The sequence below is a fragment of the Psammomys obesus genome, unplaced genomic scaffold (genome assembly GCF_907164565.1).
Source record: "Psammomys obesus unplaced genomic scaffold, mPsaObe1.curated_primary_1811, whole genome shotgun sequence".
NCBI lineage: Eukaryota > Metazoa > Chordata > Mammalia > Rodentia > Muridae > Psammomys > Psammomys obesus.
The window spans coordinates 2,287,249-2,308,004 of record NW_026596131.1 but is presented as its reverse complement, the minus strand read 5'-3'; the positions used below and the strand labels follow the sequence as shown (position 1 = coordinate 2,308,004).

The 20,756-nt window shown below is 49.4% G+C and overlaps 2 protein-coding genes across 6 annotated transcripts in view; both read left to right on the top strand.

Annotated features, from left to right (window-relative positions):
• The window catches only part of Strada (STE20 related adaptor alpha), a 27,995-nt gene extending 9,605 nt beyond the window's left edge, over window positions 1-18,390 (top strand). For 3 of the 5 annotated variants that reach the window (XM_055592180.1, XM_055592178.1, XM_055592179.1), the window contains 10 exons: window positions 2,177-2,205; window positions 8,239-8,341; window positions 8,628-8,749; window positions 10,515-10,623; window positions 10,701-10,824; window positions 13,336-13,507; window positions 13,993-14,097; window positions 16,931-17,172; window positions 17,429-17,471; window positions 17,711-18,390. In XM_055592180.1, coding sequence (XP_055448155.1) covers window positions 2,177-2,205; window positions 8,239-8,341; window positions 8,628-8,749; window positions 10,515-10,623; window positions 10,701-10,824; window positions 13,336-13,507; window positions 13,993-14,097; window positions 16,931-17,172; window positions 17,429-17,471; window positions 17,711-17,863 — 1,202 coding nt within the window. In that variant the 3' untranslated portion in view covers window positions 17,864-18,390. The remainder of the gene's footprint in view (window positions 1-2,176; window positions 2,206-8,238; window positions 8,342-8,627; window positions 8,750-10,514; window positions 10,624-10,700; window positions 10,825-13,335; window positions 13,508-13,992; window positions 14,098-16,930; window positions 17,173-17,428; window positions 17,472-17,710) is intronic. The other 2 variants (XM_055592181.1, XM_055592182.1) reach the window with 1 other exon arrangement.
• Window positions 18,391-20,315: 1,925 nt separating this feature from the next.
• The window catches only part of Limd2 (LIM domain containing 2), a 3,011-nt gene continuing 2,570 nt past the window's right edge, over window positions 20,316-20,756 (top strand). Inside the window, exon 1 of the mRNA XM_055592184.1 lies at window positions 20,316-20,605. The gene's annotated coding sequence lies outside the window, so the exon portion shown is untranslated. The remainder of the gene's footprint in view (window positions 20,606-20,756) is intronic.

Here is a 20,756-nt window from a genome sequence, read left to right as displayed (position 1 = left end):
ACACACACACACACACACACACACACACACACACACACACACACACACACACACTTTAAAACTAAAACAGTAGGTCAAAACAAAGGTAAAAGTGATATAAAGGTTCTGGTTGTATTGATCTATATAGTTGACTCATAATTTCATAGCAGGAACCATGAGACCTAATAGATCTAAGGAAAAAAAAATCTATCAAAACTACTAACCTCCTGTCATAAAACCTGTTAACTCAGTAGGTTTGTATTTTGAGTTTTAACAGGTGCAAACATTCCTTTTTGGTCCTTTCCAAAGTAAGATAATCTTAGTTCAGGCTAAAGGAAAATTCTCCTTGTAAGAACACTAGTAGTGGCTGGGTGTGTTGGCACTCACCTGTTTGTAATCCTAGCACTTGGGAGGCTGAGGCAGAAGAATCATGAGACTGAGGCCATCTTGGACTACATAGTGGATTCAAGGGCAGATGGGCTGTATAACAACACCCTGTCTCCAAAAACCAGAAGACAATTATAAATAGTATAACCCCATTCATTGTTCCGAACTGTGGTGATATTATAGGCATCCCATAGGTGAAGAGACAGAAGAACCCATGACATGCACAAATAGACAAGTAACTGACAACTCAAATGTATTAATTACTAGATGGTACCTATTATTTTCCTTAAAGAATCTCAAAGAAATTCTGGAGTAGTGGTGTTCATGGACTTTGTCAAAGTGTCGTGTCTTAGGAAATCGCTCACCAAAAAAATTATAGGCTCTTTTTGTTTTAATTATAACCAACACAAAGTATTAACAGTATAAACTAATGGAACAACAACAACAAAAACTCCTGTTACTAGTCTTTCCTTCCCATCATTAATGGGAATAATGGTGCTTTAAAATTAAACACCGTGGCGGATGAGATGGTTCAGTGGGTAAAAGAGGCTTGCTTTGTCTGAGTTCAATGTCTAGAACCCATAGAAAGATGGAAAGAAAACCAATTCCACAGAGCTGTCCTCTGACCTCCGTTCATGTACCATGGCACATGTGCTCACATGCTAATTTTTTATAGAAATTGATTTGCAAGTTCAGTTTACAATGAATTAGTCACAGATACTGCAGAATATATGACCAGAATGAAGGGATTCTTTTATTCAGTTTCTGACTGTGGGGTCTTTGGATGCCTGGGTTTTTTGTTGTCGTTGGGATGTTTGTTGTTTGCTTGAGATAGGGTCTCACTCTGCAGCCTTGACTGGCCTCAAACTCCTAGAGATTCCTCTTCCTCTCCCTTCTGAGTACCGGCAGTAAAGGAACGTGCCACCACGCCTAGCCCCTGGCTGCCTTTGACAGCATCCTAGCCTCTAATGTGAGGCTGGTGAGAGGTTCTTCTCTGCATGGCCATAGGTTACTGTATGTAGTCAGCATTACTCAGTCTTACACAACTGGGAATTTGCCTTCTGTCAAGAAAATTGACACACACTTGGCTTCTCATCTTTGACTCACTGCTGTATGCAGCTGCTTCTGTTTGTATACCAGAAAACTGCTGTCTGAGGGGGAAACAACTACTCCTTGGAAAAACCAAGGCCAAATTACTCTTCCTCTGATATCTGTAGCAAGGCAATTGGATGTTCTAATGTATCTGGTGAAAGGCATTTTCTTGGTGACTAAACTTTCTGAAGATGGAAGAGTTACAGGACACAGATTTGTGAGCAGGTTTCTTAGTTGGCCTTGGGCTTTGTCTGTTACCATCCACAGCAGCTGATCCCAAAGCCCCTGCTGCCCTCATTCAGAATCCAGCGCCCCTGCCTGAGGAATGAGCCGGGTGAAAAACCCGAAGATTTGGGGACATGGTAGAGTAGTTAGTTGCCTAGCCTGAGTGAGGGCCTAAAGAACAAAGGGAAGGGGAAAAAGTGGATTTTTGGTTCACAAAGTACAAGGCTCAGAAACCTGCACGTTCAAAATAACATACTATGCTAACGTAAGTACATGTGCTCAGGCTGGAGCTATGGGATAGGCTTGACATTCATGTGCAAGTCTTGTGAGCTGCAGCGCTCCCACTGTAGGTCTCCATGTGTGTGTATAGTGCTGTAATGACTTAAGTGATTTCTATTATTAACTGTTGTCTTAAGTGTGATAATTGCTATTCTGAATGTGGGTGTGTCTTCTGCTAACAACCAAATGCCAACAATGGATTTCTCTACCCCAGAGCAGCCTCCGGGTGACACTCGGAGAAAAGTAAGTGCTTTCTGGGCTGTGGCACTGTGGCTGCTGCATGGAGCTGGTGTCTTGAGGTGCATGTGTATGCTTCTGCTGCCCTTCTCAGCTTGATTTGAAGTACAATTTAATTTTTTTTTTCACTTGTGAAGCTTCAGGTTTCACCCTAGAAAGACTTTGTTGTGTACTTTACAGAGCAGAAAAGGCTCATCTGGGATTAAAGCCTCCTCCCCCTCAGTACCCACCCCCTCGCTGCCCTTTGAAATTTCCGGTTTTGGAGGCTGGTGCCTCTAACTTCCTCATCTGTAGACTATTAACAGTACATTTCACTCCACAGCGAAAATAGAGATCTCTCTCTGGCTCATTAGGCAGGACCTCATGTCTCCTCTTCTGTAAAAGCAAAAACAAAACTAAAAAGTCCAAAACAGGCTTGGGGTGCCGGGTACGTGCCGCACCTGTCATCCTGCCTCTCAAAACCAAGGGCAAGGTGTGCTTCAGGAGCAGAGTGCTTGTCAGACAGGCAGAAGGCCCTGAGGCCACCCTCAGTCCAGGACAGAAGGCAACAGCCAAAGTCAGGCATGTTGGCACATGGCGATAGACTCGCCACCTGTGAGGCTGAGGCAAGAGGATGGCAAGTTCAAAACCAGCCTGAGCTACGTGGCAAGACTCTGCCGTAAAATGACAATGCCTAGGGCCAGTGAGATGGCTCGGCTGGTAAAGGCATTTGCTGTGCAAGCCTGGGCACCAGAAAAACCAGTCTGGGTGATCCCTGGGACCCATTTAAAGGTGGAAGGAGAAGACAAAGTTACACACACACTCTCTCACACACACCACACACATGCACATTCCTGCTCATGTACACAGTTGAAAAAAACAAATTTTACAACTCAACCCCTTTCCCTCTCTCCAAAAAGCCCATACAAAACAGATTTTTTTTTTTAAACTGGAAAAAGCTGCAAGATTCTTGCTGTCTTCTCTCTGCTTGTGCTTTATTTTCCCTGAGCAAATAGCACCATATGTGCACAGTGCACCGAGCTATTTTGGAGAACATGAATCATTGTCTTAAAAAAAAGTGGGAGAGAGGAGCAGGGAGAGAAAAAGGAAAAGGGGGAGGGAGAGAGCACACAATGGTTGGCCATAGTGGCAGTGGCCTGTGGTCTTAGCACTTGAGAGGCTGAGGCAGGAGGATCACCAGTTTGAGGCCAACAACCAGGCTTGTTAAACAGACCCTGAGAGGTGGGGGAGGAGGATGGGGACAGGGAGGATAAGATGATAGCACTTGGCAGCCCCCTTTCTGTTGCTTGTTTTATAGGCAGCCCAAAGCTGGGCAAGGATAATGATGCTCATATTAATTTCTACTGCTTACACCTTCTATGGGGATGCCTGTCTGCAAGATCCATGTGTTTTCATTCAGGAGACAAAAAAGGGGTGGGGGCCTGGAGAGATAGCTCAAGCAGTTAAGAGCACTGGCTGCTCTTGCTGAGGACCTGGGTTCAATTCCCAGCAACCACATGGCAGCTCACAACTGTCTGTAACTCCTGTTCCAGGGGATCCAACACCCTCAGATAGACATACATGCAGTCAAACACCAATGTACATAAAATAAAAATAAATTTTAAAAGGATCACTCTAAAAGCAAAAAAGGAAGAAAAAATTAAAAAATTTAAATTCATATAAGATCAGATTTTTTTTTTCATAAGAAATAGTAATGACATAATTTTCATATGCGTTTAGCTGCTGATGTTTTGCTTATAGCAAAAACTGTCCTGGGTGAAACCTGTGGCAGGTTGAATGTGTTCATTTGGTGGTATTTGATAAGTACTGTCTTTGTATGCTTTATTGCTTTATTTTACTTTAAACAATGCTACTGTTTTATGGTCATTTCTAGGTGTCAATGGCTTATGTGTTTTTAAAATGCTTCAAAGCAAGAAAACTTTTTAATGTTGTGGGGACCTAATGGAAAAAAATGAATCTTCAGCTACTTGAAATTCAGTGGTATAACTATGCTGTGCTGTGTTTAAGGAAAAGGAGCTGCTTTGAATCCTTTTGCTCTGAAGATAGACTTTTAAAAGTCTGGAAGAGTTAAATGCGCTAGCCCTGTTCTGTTAAGCCCAGTGTTCACTTAGGTGGTTCTGGGCTTATGTTAGTCACAGCTGACTCTTTAGCCCTAGCTGAGAGAACCTCAGATTCTTAGTTCAAAATATCACATGAACAGCCCCGAGAGTTCTTGCTTCCTCCTGAGACTTGATACGCTAGACCTCCATCATCTGCTCCGCTCTCAGCATCATCTTCCAGTTTCCCACAACAGTTCATTGAGCTCTGAACACTCACAGCCCAGAGTTCCAAAATCCTTCACAATCTTCCAACCAAAACATGATTTGTCACGGCAGCGCCCTGTGAACCTGGTACTTCTTTCCTAGTTTTGTTTTCTGTTGCTGTGGTAAATACCATGACCAAAAGCAACTTGGGAGGAAAGGGCGTATTTAGCTCACATACCCTGAGTCAGAACAGTCCACTGAGAGAGTCAAGGCAGGATCTTAAACCTCAGGAGCCTAGAAGCAGGAACTCGAATAGATGCTGTGGACAGACACTGCTTATTGGCTTTCGCCATGTGGCTTGCTCAGACTGCTTTCTTGTACCACCGATGACCACCTGCCCATGGGCGGCACTACCCGCAGTGGGCCGGGCCCTCCCACATCAATCTCTATTCAAGAAAACACTCCACAGAATTTTCTACATAGTGGAACATAGGCAACATAGTGGAGGCATTTTCTCAATTGAGGTTCCTCCCAGATAACTCTAGCTGGGTCAAGTTGACAGAAAAACTAACCAGGACGCACCCCCTTTTTTGTGTTAGTAGCAGACCAGACGTCTTTCAGAAATCCTTCTGTATTTTAAATCCACACATGGAAACAAGTTGAGATGTGTCATTTGTTTCAGGTCTCTGGGAATGTAGTGGTGCAGGTGGCCTGAGGAGAAGTGTCATTAGCAACTGCAGAGGGTGTCTTAAGAACACTGAAGTAGTTCCATCCTGGTTACGGAACTACTCCCTCTCCTTGCTCTTTTGTTTGCTGGCCTCTGACTGTGGAGTAGCCACAGAGGGGAAAGGCTTGTTTGGGGAAGGTTTATGGTGAGCCAGGCAGCCATGCAGAAGCTGCAGCAGTCCCTAGGCTGCTTTGTCTCCTGCAGTCCCACTTTTCCTGGTTGCTAAACAATGATTTTATTCAGATCAGGAATAGTCAAGAGGACCAATAATGTGGTTCAGTAGGTAAAGGCACTGACTGTGCAAACCCCATGACCTTGACCTCAGTTTCATTTCTATTGGGAGAAGGAGAGAACTGACCCCACAGAGATGTTCTCTGACTTTCAAAGCAATATGCATGCACATCTACACAAGTTCATTATATACACACAATAACAAGAATGAAATAAACACAAGAAAACCATGTAGGCACTGAGAATGTGATGTGAATGGTGCATTTATTTTGGAAAGCAATATGTCATTGTCTCATAATGTTGGCTTGTCATGTAGTCGGGAACCTGGTGATTCTTTTTACTAGCTGTCAGCTTTAGTCAGGAGACATTATACTAGTGCAGTCTGTCATAGCAGAGTTGGAAAAGAACCCAATCTATCAGTGTTGGGATGCATAATTTGATATATGTTCCTGAAAGAATATTATACAACAGTGAAATATGACAAGTCTTAGAAAATAAAAGATGGATTAAATTAGAAATACTTTTTAAATAGGTATCCATTTTGCTGGACTAGAGCTCTCTTAGTGTCACTCTCTTTCTCTTTGTTTTTGAGACAGGGTCACTCTGTGTAGCTCTGGCTGTCCTGGAACTCATTCTGTAGATCAGGCTGGCCTCAAACTCGTAGAGCTTTCTACCTCCCTAGTGCTGCGATCAAGGTGTGTGCAATTGCACCCAACTTTTAGTATCACTTCTTAAAAAAGATTTATTATGTACACAGTGTTCTGCCTGCATGTGCACCTGCACGCCAGAAGGGGGCACCAGATCTCATCATAGATGGTTGTGAACCACCATGTGGTTGCTGGGAGTTGAACTCGGGACCTCTGGAAGAGCATCTTCTGCTCGTAACCTCTGAGACATCTTTCCAGCCCTTAGTATCCCTCAAGTGGTAAGGGAGGCAGAGCCCCTTTTATGGAGATAGGCATTACTACTAGTTTTAAACCAGATGTTCTCAAAACATCAATCAGCAGGGTGCTTTCCCTGACAGGGGCCTGGTTCTTCTCTGTGTCACATAGCCATGTTCATATTTTTTAGCAAATCATTTACCTCCTGGGCCTTCGTTTTTTATCATTGAAAGATAGAGCTAGTGTGGTGGTGTACTCCTGAATCTCAGCATTTGGAAGGCAGAGGCAGGAAGATCAACGTGTATTCTAGGCAAGCCTGGTACATAGTGAGTTCCAGGGAACAGGGGTACTCATGGTTTGTGCGTGTCCTGCCTGGCACTCCGGAGTTCAAAGGCAGTCAGATCTCTTAGTTGAAGGCCAGGCTGGTCTATGAAGACCTTGTCTCAAAAAGAAAAGGGGGGAAAAAAATATATATATATATATATATATATATATGTAACATATGTATGTATGTATGTATGTCCATCTCTTTATGTAGCATGGGGAAGGAAGATCAGATACAGTGCAAATGGGCTCTGAAGATTATATGGTATTTAAATAGAATGACAGGCACAGTGTTTTGAGGGCTTCTGCAGAGACACAGCCTTGATGGTTGTCCAGATACCAGCTTGCCAGAACAGTTTCAACTTTTATAGTTGGTGCTGAGTCAAGAGCCTTTTGTGCATTTGCAATTTCTTCAGATTGAAGGCCAGATTTGTTTTGTGTTGTCTGGCTATTTGAGATAGGTGTCCTATAGCTGAAGCTGGCTTGGAACTCCTGATCCTCCCGACTCCACCTCCTGAGTGCAAGGATTATAGGCGTGCACCAGCACCCATGACTTAAAGGCAGGCTTCTAACTGTGGTATACCACACAGGGAGCTGGCCTCAGATTTCTTCATTCCAGTTAGACACACCTGAAGGAAGAAGGCTTAAAGACAGAAATCCCTTCCCTAAGTCAGACCAATGTGTTTGGGCCTGAAAGAACAGCAAGCCCATGAAAGGAGAGCCGTTGCTGTGCTGTTTGCTGCCCACATTCAGCACTGCTGCCCACCTTTTTTCGGTCCTCAGAGGCTAGACTGGGTATAATGTCCATATCCCAAATGCCTAGTGTCCAGCTTCATCCCCAGTCTGATTGGGCAGGGTCCCGGGAGGCTGAGCAGGTAGGCTCTCTGGGCCTGTAGCTCAAGAAGTCACTTACTCTCCTGTACTTGGGAGTGCCAGGAATGAATAGCCTGAGTTCTTGGTTTGCTAAAGAAATGGGATTCCTCCAGCAATGTTCCTCTAGATCAGTGGTTCTCGACCTTCCTAATGCCATGACCCTTTAATACAGTTCCTCATATTGTGGTGACCCCCAGCCATAAAATTATTCCATTGCTACTTCATAACTAATTTTGCTACTGTTATGAATCATAATGTAAATATCTTATAGGCAACCCCCATGAAAGGGTCCTCTGATCCACAGGCTGAGAACTTCTGCTCTAGAGCAAGACTGCAGGTCTGACCTTTTAGAGTCTTGCAGTTGGGCCCTTAAAAACTGAACCTCAGTGAAGAAGGAAACTGAAAACCCTGAATTTCTGCCCCCACCCCTGGCTTTTTTCATGTATCTTTCTCTATGCACCCTTCCCCAGCCAAGAACTTGGGAGACTTTAGCAGTCAGTGACTGGAAAGAAGCAGCAGAGTAGCAGTTGACGGGGACAGTGGTCCTTGTTTGTAGACCTCACAGCACTTGGTCTGCCAGGGGTGCTGACTGAGCACCGTATGTTGAGTTTCTCGTCAGGTAAAGGCAGCAGAGCTGCTTTGCCACAGTCGGCATTTCTGTGACTGCTGCAGAGGCGAGTCTCCTTGTGGGGCTGTGACCGCCTCTGCCCACTCTCTCCTCTGTTTTCTCAGTTAACCTCTTTTTCTTCTTCTTCTTCAGGCCAATGAGGCGAGCTCAGAGTCCATAGCGTCTTTCTCTAAACCAGAGGTCATGAGCAGCTTTCTGCCAGAAAGCGGGTGTTATGAGCTGCTCACCACCATAGGTAACTTCCGTTCACGGGGACACGCCCACCCTCCCGCCATAGCCATCCTCAGCTGGCTGGGAGGATTCATGGTGACAGAAGGTTTCTGTGCTAAGTTTGGGAAGAAGTCATTTCCAGGAGGCCATAGTTCTCGCTACATAATTGGCTGAGAAGGACTGATGGAAAAACCAATAAATGTCAGCCTTGAAAGCACAGTAGTGAACATTCTAGTGAGAACTTTCTGCTGACGTGGAGTAGACAAATCTTTGTGGCTGTCTTTGTTTAAGTAATTCCTCTTTTCTCTCAGGCAAAGGGTTTGAGGACTTGATGACAGTGAATTTAGCCAGGTACAAACCAACGGGAGAGTATGTGACAGTGCGAAGGATCAACCTAGAAGCTTGTTCCAATGAGATGGTGACATTTTTGCAGGTAATAGAGGATGGGTGTGACCCTTGGAGGGTGGGCTTCTGGTTACATAGTCATTCCTCTGGAAGTTTCTGCAGGAGACCAAAGTGGAGTGTGTGTGTTCAGAAGTCGTGAGGCTTCCGTGAACAATCTTAGGCCTCTCTGTTTGTTCTGCATTATTCAGAGAGGCAGGTAGCATGCCTGCAGGACGGCACAGCAGCAGGCGCAGGCTCCGTCCCAGGAAGTCTTGGTCACAGGCAGGGCCACCTGCTCTGCCGACAACGCCAGTGGCCATTTTCAGGCCCTTAGCATCCTGTTTGGTGCCTTGTCATTTGACAAGCAAGGAGCCTCCCTCTTGTTAAACTGGTGGAGGGACTGAGTTGGGGTGAGACTCCTCGTGGTCCTGTGGGGCCAGTGTGCGTGGCGCGCAGCACAGTGAGCTCTCAGGGTAGCGTGCAGCCCCTGCCCTTCGTCTGGAGCTCACCTGACAGTTCTGCCAAAGCTGCCCTGTGCATCGCGACCAGGTGGTGCCAGTACTAGCTTAGTCATTTGAGGGCGAAAACTGAATTTGTTCTGGAGCACGGCTGTCCATATGATTTTTATTTTATTTTCTTAATTTATTCTCTGAAGCAGTAAACAGACAGATGGAACTGCCCATATGGCCTTAACTTAGGTCATAAAAGCCAGAAACCTGAAATTTCGGGGGGGGGGGTTTGTTTTGATTTTAATTTCTTTTGAGATAAGGTCTCCCATTGAGGTTGGTCTAGAACTCAGGTAGCCCAGGCTGGCCTCAAACTCCTTAGTCCTCCTGTCCCAACCTTCTAAGCCAGTGGTTCTTAGCCTGTAGGTTGCAGCCCCGTTCAGTCATATCAGCTATTTACGTAATGGTTCATAACAGTAGTAAAATTACAGTTATGGAATAGCAATGGGATAATTCAATAGTTGACTGTCACCACAGCACAAGGAGCTGTGAGAAAGGGTTGCAGTGTTGAGAACCACTGCCCTAAACACCAGCATTACAGACAGAGCCACCTGGCTCTTCTGAGGTTCCTTTTACCTTTTTTTTAATCTCTATTTATTTATCATTCATACAGTATTCTGCCTCCATGTGTGCCTGAGCACCAGATCTTACTATAGATGGCTCTGAGCCACCATGTGGGTGCTGGGGATTAAACTCAGGACCTTTGAGGAGAGCAGCCAGTGCTCTTAACCTCTGAGCCATCTCTCCAGCCCCTGAACTTTTTTTTTTTTTTAATGTTTCATATACCTGCTTCTGGGAGGGGTCCCTAGTCAATGTGCTCAAATGTCTCCTTGTATTCTGTAGTTATCATTTGACCATCGTTCTGTCAGTGCTTATACTTTGGTGTATAGTGGGAAAGCGCTTTTTGTTCATTTTTAGAGAGCACCTCTCCCTGTTACCCAGCCTGGCCTCCTGTTTGCAGTCTTCCTACCTCAGTGCCCGAGCTGGGCTCGCACTCCTGACTTGAGGAGTGTGTACCTTGGCCTTTGGGATTGAATTCATCAAATCACCCCCAAGTCTGCAGCCACTGTTTTATTTTTGTTGTCTCTGAGGTGGTTGATTCTCACAGTGTTGGCAGCTGTCTCACCATGCAGAGGCCTGAATGGGTGAATCAGGTGGCTTTCCTTAGGCACGCTGGGCCTTCCTGCACTGGAAGGATTCTGAGGAGAGCATCCAGGGGGCACGAGGTTCTCACACTACTAACATCATGCTGCTGTCCTCATGCTGGACCATTCTTGACACTGACCTCAGCTCTGCCATTGCTTTCAGGGGGAGCTTCATGTCTCTAAACTCTTCAGCCACCCCAATATAGTGCCATACCGAGCCACCTTCATCTCAGACAATGAGCTCTGGGTCGTCACATCATTCATGGCATACGGTGAGTGCGTAGGGTTCTAGCGTGGTTGGAGGTTCTGTGCTGTTTCTCTCGCCCCTTATCATTGGTGTATTTTTCAGGCTCTGCAAAGGATCTCATTAGCACACACTTCATGGATGGCATGAATGAACTGGCGATTGCGTACATCCTGCAGGGGGTGCTAAAGGCCTTGGACTACATCCACCACATGGGCTATGTGCACAGGTGTGTTCCAAGCCTTCACTAGTGAAGCTAGAGTTCAGAATCAAGGATCTGGATTCTGCACTTGCCCCTTGGCGGGCAGTCATTAGCCTGTCAGTGCTGAAGTCACGTGGTCGGTATTGTGTGAGAGGAATACGTGCCGTGGACCACTGGCCCCTGACCCCTGCCTTACTCCTGTGTGCCTCAGAGCAACATGGCCAGGGGCAGAGACAGTTTGTTCAGTGGTTTGTGTCAGGAAGACCAGCACATAGTGGGGAAGGTAATGGAACTGGGGCCCTTCCTCCATATCGTTGGTCCCAGCGATCAGACTGAGGTGGTCAGGCTTGCAGCAAGTGCTTTTACCCACTAAGCCATCTCGTAAGCCCAGAACTGCAGGCTTAAGCAGAAGGCAGTGGGAGGGAACAGCTTTGGGACCTGAGATACACAAGAGCTTCTAGACATTTAAGAAGCATAAAGCAAGAAAATGATTAATTTGAGTACCTCAGGTTTAAAGATTTCTGTCTCATAAATGACACTAGAAACAAAGTAATGCATACCAGAATGACAGATGTTAGCTTTGTCTAAACACACACGAGCAACAAGAAGATCGTGCAAAACAAGGAAAAGACAGCAGAATAGCGGGATGGGAAGTTACAGCAGAGCGGATCCCAGCAGCCACAGACAGACACAGGGACAGATACTCAGTCCTAGTGATCAGAGAACCGAAAATGAAGACAAGATGTCACATGGTACACGTAAGTGGCAGTTGTTAGGAGGCTGGAAGGGACCCAGTGCAGCCAGTCAGGGCCATGTGCCCAGCAGTGGACCTGCAGGCTGACATGTGCTGCCTTCGCACTGAGTAGAAGTGTCTTGAATGCTTGTCCATGGAGAATTGTGAAGGTTAAATTCCTGGGCTAGAGATGCCAGTCAGAATCAAGAATCTGATGTATACAGCTAGCAACAAAGGTGAGTCTTGAAGTCAGCAAGAAAGGAGTGATTTGCTTAACATAAAACGACTAAGTAGATTTAAAATATACACATGCACATTCCAAGAATGCCCCAAAACAAAAAATACAGATTAAAAGCATTAGTAATAGAGCCAGGCTGGAGCATGTGTGACAGATCTCTGTGAGTTCAAGGCCACCCTGATCTACCCAGGACAGCCAGGCCTACACAGAGAAACTATCTGTAAAAACAAGTTTGGGCCAGCCTAGACTCCATAATGAGTTCTGTTATCCACCGGAATGTGGCCAACATACCAGGGACCACACTGTTAAATAAATCTGACCCTCCTGCCTCAGCAGCCATCAGCCTGCCAGGTGGGGGTGGAGGCTCCTGAGCCCTCTCTCCTCCGTGCTACAGTGTTGACTGGCTTGCTGTTCTTCTGGTCTCCTGCAGGCATCCCGCTCTATGAGTTCCTAGTGCAGTGGTCCTGTCGTGTCCAGAAAATTTGGTTTTGGTCAGGGTCCTTTCTACCAGCGATTCTTACACTCTGTCCATCCTTCTTTTGCAATGGCCCTGGGGCCTTGCCGGGAGGACAGTGATTGAGCTGTTTCATTTGGGGCTGACCACTCCACAGACACTTCCAACTGCACTTGAACCAGTTGTGAGTTTCTGTATTCATCACCATCCACGGCACAGAGAACCTTGTCTGATGAGGGTTGAGAGCTGCTCTAGTCTGTGGTGTCAGGGTACACATTTAGAGTGCACTGCGATACTAGGGACATAGTGACTAAATATAATGACACACGGACACTGGAGACATGGCTCAGTGATTACGAGCACATAGCACTCTTGCAGAGGACCCAGCACTCACGTGGGCAGTTCACAGTTGTCTGTAATTCCAGCTCCACGAGATCTGACAAGTCTGGCCCCTGAAGGCACATGCGCACAGCCACCCACACAGTCACACCCACACTCCCACACCCCCGTATCTCACACCCCAGCTTAGTGGTTAAGAGAGTTTACTACTCTTGCAGAGGACCTGAGTTTGGTCCCCAGCATTCACATTGGGTAGCTCATGACTGTCTATAACTTAATATAACTTAAGCTCCAGGGGATCCAACACTGTCTTCTCGGCTCCTTGGACCCTGCACTTACGTGCATGTACCCACACATAGATGGACATGCACAGGTAATTAAGAATAAAAATAAATCGCTTTAAAAATCAAATAGTTGGGTGTGGGGCCCACACTCTTAATCCCGGCTCTCTGAAGGCAGAGAGGCAGGGGATCTCTGTGAGTACAAGGCCAGCCTGGTCTACAGAGTGAGTTCCAGGACAGTCAGGGCTACACAGAGAAAGAACCTGTCTCAAAACCCTGCACAAAAAAAAAATCTAATAGTACATGAATGGGGCCATGTTATTTTCTCATTCTCAGGTATGTTTGAAAATGTTCATAAATACATTGCACATGTATGTGATATACTTATATACATGTAATATACACATGACAGAGAGCTAGCCAGACCCAGTGCATGAAGCCTGCAGATTTGTAGCACTGGGGCGTGCCCCTGACAGTCTTTGCTTCCCTGCAGGAGTGTCAAGGCCAGCCACATTCTGATCTCCACAGATGGGAAGGTCTACCTGTCCGGTTTACGCAGCAACCTTAGCATGATCAGCCATGGGCAGCGGCAGCGTGCAGTCCACGATTTCCCCAAGTACAGTATCAAGGTCCTGCCTTGGCTCAGCCCAGAGGTCCTCCAGCAGGTCTGTGCCCTTGGACCCAAGGAGCCTTTTCTTCCACCCACTCATGATTTCCCCAGGAAGCACAGGAATTTGCTGGGATGGGGCTACTCCCTGTTTCTGGTAAGGGGGGCTTCTAGAGGGAAGAGACCCTGTTGGCCAGGTGTGCTCTAGCACACAGCACAGGCGTTACCTGTCTGCTGTGGATGTGCGGGGTCCCCAGCTGTTCCTGACACTGTGTGGCTCAGAGATTTCCCACCCTGTGGCTAGAGAGCATTCTGGAAATACTTGGTGCTCTAGACCCCCCCCCCTCCTGAGCAGGAGCCCTCACCCCAGTGTGCCTGTTAGGTCTCGGCAGCTCCTCACACGCATTCCCTCCAGCAGAAGGCTGAGGAGCGTGGTCAGTGTCTGGTCTGACTGGGACGGCCAGTCCTCTTGTCTGTTCCTTCCTGTTTAAAAACAGACCAAGGCTGCAACTGGAGTCATCTGTGGTTTTTCTTCTGACTTAGAATCTGCAGGGCTATGACGCCAAATCTGATATCTACAGTGTGGGAATCACAGCGTGTGAACTAGCCAATGGCCATGTCCCCTTCAAGGATATGCCTGCCACTCAGGTGAGCCTGCAGTCCAGCGTTCTCTTCCTTTCCCCCTGCCTGCCTTATGCAGATGTCTGCTGCTTCCTGTGCATCTGGGCGCTGATGTGGTGCCTAATGTGAAAGGCAGCCTTTTTTCTTCAAGACTTTCCCAGCCTTGGCGGAAGGGTGCTTAGGTAATTCTTTGTTCCCTTCTCTGGTGATAAATGTGGTCAGGAGCCCAGCCCAGGGGTGGGTGGAGCGAGTAGAGAGTGCAGAGAGAGGCCACGCAACGCACGGTGCCACATGGCTATGCAAACTGTGTAAACCACACCAACCAATTCTGTTGTGCTCTGCTTTGTGAAATAGCCTCTTCCTGCAGTTCAGGCTGGTGTCAAGCAATCTACCTACCTCAGCTTCCAAGTTTTGTGATTATAGGCCTGTACCACAAGGCCCAGCTAAGTCACCTTATCCTTATAAACCCCTCAAATAGCTCCTGTCTTCCTTGATAAGTGGACACAGATTCTCAGGCGTCTCTTGAGTTTTGTGCGGCTGTTTTCTGGCATGCACTTTTAGAACCTGAATTCTGTCAGTTCGGCTTCTAGTCATGCTCCTGCACGTGCTCGCCTTTTGGGCGTGACTCAGGCCAGTGGTGTAGTTTGCTCTTGTTAGACAGACAAACCCAGGAAAGAAATTTGTTCGGGCTCTAGCACACCCGGGAATGGAGTTGGGATTGTTTGTTTCCTGGGTCTCAGGTGCCTGAAGCAAAATCTTGAACCAGGAGGAGGTAAGACATTGAGCAGCCCCTCCTCCCCCCTCAGGCTCACAGGCTGCCTCTTCAGCTCAAAGACTCCCCCCTCAGGCTTATAAATTGCTCACCTTAGGGCACAGCTGGGAGCTAGAGAAGGGCTGAGTCAAGGGAACTTCTGGGGCTGTAAAATACTTGGTCTGAGACTTTTTAAAGAAAACGTTATCTGTGTGTGCATTCTTGCGTGTGTACTCAAGGTACTCAAGCACATACTTCTGCACTCCATGTATGCAGTTGTCTAAGGAGTTCAGAGAGGGCATCAGAGCTCCTGGAAACTGGGGCCACCCACATAGATGCTAGGAACCAAACTTGGGTCTTCTGTAAGAGCAGCAAGCTTCCTTAGCCACTGAGCCGTCTCTCCAGCCTTAAAAGCTGACAGCAGTTGACCATCTGAAGAGTGGGAATGGAAGGCTACTCCTGGGAGTGTAGCTCAGTAGTAGAAGGCTTGCTAGGATATCAGAGTCCCGAGTTCAATCTCAGCAATGCATGTGTGAGTAGGCGTGTGCGCACGCACAGGCTTTAATACCCAGAGCTAACAACCAGATCCAGGGCACAGCAAAGAATTGTGGACAGCTTGGGTCTAGGAATTCCAGGGGTTGGGTGAGGGGGCTGGAGAAGGAAGTGAGGGCGTTCCACGTTTGATCTCCAGGGCGTTTGGTTCATGTCCCAAAGAACAGAGAGTGCTGAAGATACAAGCACAGGGGTAGTAACATTATCTGTCCACCCATCCATCTTGATTTAAAAAGGTGATCCAAATCTGTCGGCTCTAGTTCTTAGCTTAACTCGGCTCTGATAGAATAATTAGGTTGTAAAACCTAGGTATAAGAAATGTGTAAGGAAAATAATTGCGTAACAGGAGATGTTCAGGAAGGAGTTAGAGGGTTAGTATGGACCTGATTAGTGTGAGCACAGTTAGTGTGGAAATAATGTGGGCCTAGTAGTGTGGGCCTAGTTAGTGTGAACCTCATTAGTGTGAGTCCCGGTTACTGTGAACTGGTGTACATCCAGAAGCAGCATTGTCCAATAAGACTTTGTCCCTGTACTGTCCACAGTAAGGGAAACACTAGCCTCTTGTTATGCTGATCACTTAAAAGGTGGCGCCTGCGATGGAGGGGTGGGATTTTAAGGCTAACTTAGATACAGTCCCATGTGGTTAGTGGCTTCCACACTAGCACAGCCCTAGAGACATCTCCAGTTTCTGTTCGGATTGTTCAGGAGGCTCACGAGGTCACCTACAAAGATAGCTGTCCTCCAGGTGTGGCTGGTTTTGCATGTATCAAGTTTGAAAGCTCTGACACGGCTTGGCAAGCTGGGCCCGCCCCTGGCGTGTGCCCATCAACCCAGGGTGCTGGGTTTCAGTTGCTGCATTGTGCACTCCACTGGACCTCCCTGCACCTGGCAAAGTGGAGCTGGGCTTCACAGAGCGTAACATCACTCTACCACTACCCTAGAGGGAGGGCTCTGTAGTTAAGAGTTCAGTGCCTTGCAGAGGGGGAGGAAGCTGGCCCATGCAGCCCCTTTCCCAGTCTGCCTTCACTGCCAGCAAGACGCCAGTGTTCTTTGCAAAAGTCAGATTTACATGATGTCTTAGGGTTTGTACTGCTGTGGTGAAACACCACAACCACAAGTTGGGGAGGAAAAGGTTTATTTGGCTTACACTTCGAGTAAACAGCCCATCTGCTAAGAGGAGGCGGGGCAGGAACTCAAGCAGAAGCCACGGAGGGGTGCAGCCTACCGGCTTGCTCTTCATGGCTCGCTCAGGCTGCTTTCCTGTAGAACCCAGGACCACCAGCCCAGGTATGCACTGCCCACAGTGGGCTGGGCCCTCCCGCATCAATCACTGATTAAGAAAATGCCCTACAGGCTTGCCCACAGCCCATTCTTGTGGAGGCATTTTCTCATGAGCCTCCTTTTTAGATGACTCTAGTTTGTGTCACGTTGACATAAACCTAGCTGGCACATCCAGCTGTCACCTTCACTCCTAGAGATCCTGTTTGTTCCAGGAGGAGAGTATTGTGAGGGGACTCTTGGCCTTCCAGGGCCCTCATCCCAGTGATTTCTCCCCAGATGCTACTAGAGAAACTGAATGGCACAGTGCCCTGCCTGCTGGACACCAGCACCATCCCTGCCGAGGAGCTGACCATGAGTCCCTCCCGTTCCATTGCCAACCCTTGCCTGAATGACAGCCTGGTCACTGGTAGTCTCCGGCCTTCCAATGGCGACTCGCCTTGCCACCCCTACCACCGCACCTTCTCGCCCCACTTCCATCAGTTTGTGGAACAGTGCCTTCAGCGCAACCCTGATGCAAGGTACGCTGCTGGTCTTGAGCTTCAGGGGCCGGAGAGGGCTTGGGAGCTGCAGCCAGTATTGGAGAGCTCTGGATTCCGGAGGAATGTGGACCCCACAGCAAAAGAATCTGCGCCGTGTTAAGAAGCTAGCCTGAGTGGCTTTGGCTGTCAGTTGTTGGGAGAGCTGAGGGAAGCAGTAGAGGGTCTCTGAGGAGAGGGTGGGTGTCTGGACAGCAGTGCCCAGGGGTCACGTGGGTCTCTTCCCCCTTCTATCCAGGCCAAACGCGAGCACCCTTCTGAACCATTCCTTCTTCAAGCAGGTATGTTGTCCCCTCCCTCCCTGCTGCGGGTCACCAATGTTTCCAGCCCCGCAGCCCCTTAGCTGCGGGGCTAGGTATTCTTCCTCTGCCTGAACTAGAGGGATGGCCATGCTTCTGAAGCCCTAACAGGTGCCCTCCTCCCTTTCCTTTCTGGCTCCAGGATACCACAGGGCAGAAGATCCTGTGGTATCCTGGGCCTGAATGGTAGAATCCACATCCAACTTGTCTCCCTCCCGCAGATCAAGCGGCGTGCCTCGGAGGCTTTGCCGGAACTGCTTCACCCTGTCATTCCCATCACCAACTTTGAGGGCAGCCCATCCCAGGACCACAGTGGACTCTTCGGCCTGGTGACCAACCTGGAGGACCTGGCGGTGGACGACTGGGAGTTCTGAGTCTGTGCAGCCTGCACCCTCCAGCCAGGGTGGGTGTGAGCCCCAGGGCCCTTCCTGAGGCCCAGCCCCTGCCTCTGGGTGCAGCCTGGGCAGAAAGGACACTCTGCTGGCAGAGCTGGCTGCCGACTGCCTGAAAGGACATTCTGGAAGAGACTACACTGTGTGTGTGGCCTTTGGAGACGCAGGGCGTCCCAGTCACCAGGGACTTGGAAGGGCCGGAAAGCTGACATCCTGTTCTGTGAGCTCAGGGGACCTCCTTAGAAGGAAGAGCTGCTGCTTTGGCCCAAGGCTGAAGTCCTAGCCCAGAGTTTAACCCAGGGAACCTTCACATCCTCGTCTCACAATTTACTCTCTGCCAGCCTATTCCTCATTTCTCTGTTCCCAGACCCTGTATTCAGGGCAGAAAGGGAACAAGTCCTAAGCAGCCTGCCCCTGCCCTGCGCCATCTCCCCAGTCAGTTGCTCTCCTGAGAAGGGAAGACAAGTCGTCTTTTTAAGCGCTAGCTAGGACAGTTAAGGCTGGGCCTGGCCATCCTCATCCCCGCCTCTCTCTTGGGCCCTGCCACCTGTAACCATCTCTTAGCTCATCTGTTTATTACACTCCCTCCCAGGAATCCATCTTAATGCTCCCTGCCAGCTGCTGCCTTGGTGCCTCCGAGGGCTTAAGTAAGAGTCCTTATGTTGTGTTAGTTTCCTTGTTGGAACAAATTAAAATTTTCAGAGTATGTCGGGAATGGCTCAATGTTTCCGTGTGTGCAGAGGCTGTGCGCTGGCATCTAAGGATGGCCGCACAGGCTCAGGTGCAGGTCCTCGTTGCTCCCAGAGTGGGCGAAGTGGATGTGGGGCCTGGCAGTGATTTCTCTCATAAGCATGCATACCGGTTTCTTTAAAAACGCATGGTCTCTTAATTCCCTCGGATTTCAGTATTAAATGTGGCCTTGTCAAAAATGATCTAGAAAGGGCATCAGTGCTGGCAACTAGCCCAGCCCACCTCTGAGCAGCAGAGGGTGGGAGGCTTTGCCCTGTAACCCGATGTGTGTCCTTGTGGTTGGCACTGATACCCAGCAAGCCGGGAACCCCAGAACCTGTCTTGCTGGCTGCAGCCGGTGGCTAAGGAGCAGGCGGACCTTTCTAACCTTGTGTCTGCGCATGCCCACTGCACAGCCCCAGCCCAGCATCTTCTACCTTGCTAGTCCCCCAGCCCTCCCCTCCTCTGGCTGAAGTAACCTCCCCACCCCACCCCTCTTTCTGCGGCTTCTCAGACCACCAAATGTTCCCACTTGCCATTTTCTTAGGAGGTTTTACAGGTGAGGCGGGAGCGCAGCTGAGCTGGCAGAGCCCTTGCCCAGCATGCATGGGGCACGAAGCAGTGTTTGATCAGCAGCTCCTCGGCGCTTCACACACTGGGCGTGGTGCATCCCCGTAAACCCAGCAATGGGGATTTGAACATCATCCTCTGCTGTTATGAAGCCAGCCCGGACTAGAGACCTTTTCGAATAACAGAACATTTAAAGAAACTTTTTAAAACTTGCCCTGGAGGCGGGCGAGGGGACCTGAAATGGCATGTGAGGTCCATGTGAAGCCCAGCCATCTGTTTCCAGCGTTTCTACCCGCTGTCCAACTTGCATGGCACTGCCTTCCTCCCTGCAGTCAACTGCTGACCTTGGTGGCTCCCTGCTGCTCAGCCCACAGATGGTCCCGGCAGGACCGGCTGCCGGTCAGGTCAGTGCCCGGGAACAGCCTCCTGGTGTCCCTAAGGACTTCACCTTTGCATCAAACAAACAGCTCTTGGAGAATCTGAGGATAGGTGTGGACAATTTTCCCCAGGAAGAGTCCCCCCTAGTTGTGGAGGAACACCAACCAGGAAGTCGGTGGCTGAGCGTCGGTGTAGGCAAAACATCATCTTGAGCAGCCGGCCGGCGGGAGGCTGAGGGAGACAAGTGAAGCGCGCACAGCGTGGGTGCATCAGCAGCCCGGGAAACGCCTGCTGCCTCCCTGTTCCCCTGCCAGGCAAGGAGGCGTTGAGCTCTTCTGTTCCCTGACGCGAGCGGCCCGTGCTGGAGCCACCAGTTCTATTCCTGTCACACGGGTGTGGGAACGTGTCGCCGAGCCGGGCTTTAGGCAAAGCGTCCAGCAGAGGTCCGTGCCCGATGCTGCCCTCCAGTGCGGTGGCCCTCCCCCGACCTGCCGTGCAGTGGGCTGGGGTGGGGCGGCAGGCGCAGCTCCTGCTGCACTTTGTTCTCTGAACAAGTCTAAAGGCCCCTCGGTGTGCTTGCTACAAGGAAGCGGGTCCTTTCACATAAGGGCTTGACCTGGGCCACGGCCAGGCCAGGGGTCACTAATCCTACAAAGTCCGGCCACAGAAACCGTTTAGGATGCCCGGCTTAAGGGGGTGGTGCTTTTGGAAAGCACGCGGCTGCAGAAGTTCTCTGGTGGACCCGTCACACCCCTCACGTGGCATCGGTCCACGGCCGGCCACCTTGGCCCAACATCGGGTTCGGAGGGACCGCGGGCCGCCTCCATCTTCCGCCGCAGGACTCCGTGGGCCGCCAGTGGACCTGCCTCCGGAGTCCTACAGTGGGATAGCTCAGGCTACCGGTCCCCGGCGCGCAAGGAGGGGGCGGAGCTAACGGGCCTTCACAATGGCCAACGGGGAAACCGAGTCAGACCCAAGCCATTTCTGAAGGTCCGAGCCAGGAGCACCGTGTTTGGCGGCCGCAGGCTGGACTCGTCTCCGCCCGAGGTGAGCGGGGCCCACGGTCGTCCCTGCCCCGGGAGCGGCCGGGGAGGTCGGTTCCGGGAGGCGGGCGGGCGAGCGCGGGCTGCGAAGGCGGCGCGGGGGAGGGGGGGCAGACAAAGGCGGGGGAACGGCGAGCGAGGGAGAGACAAAGGTA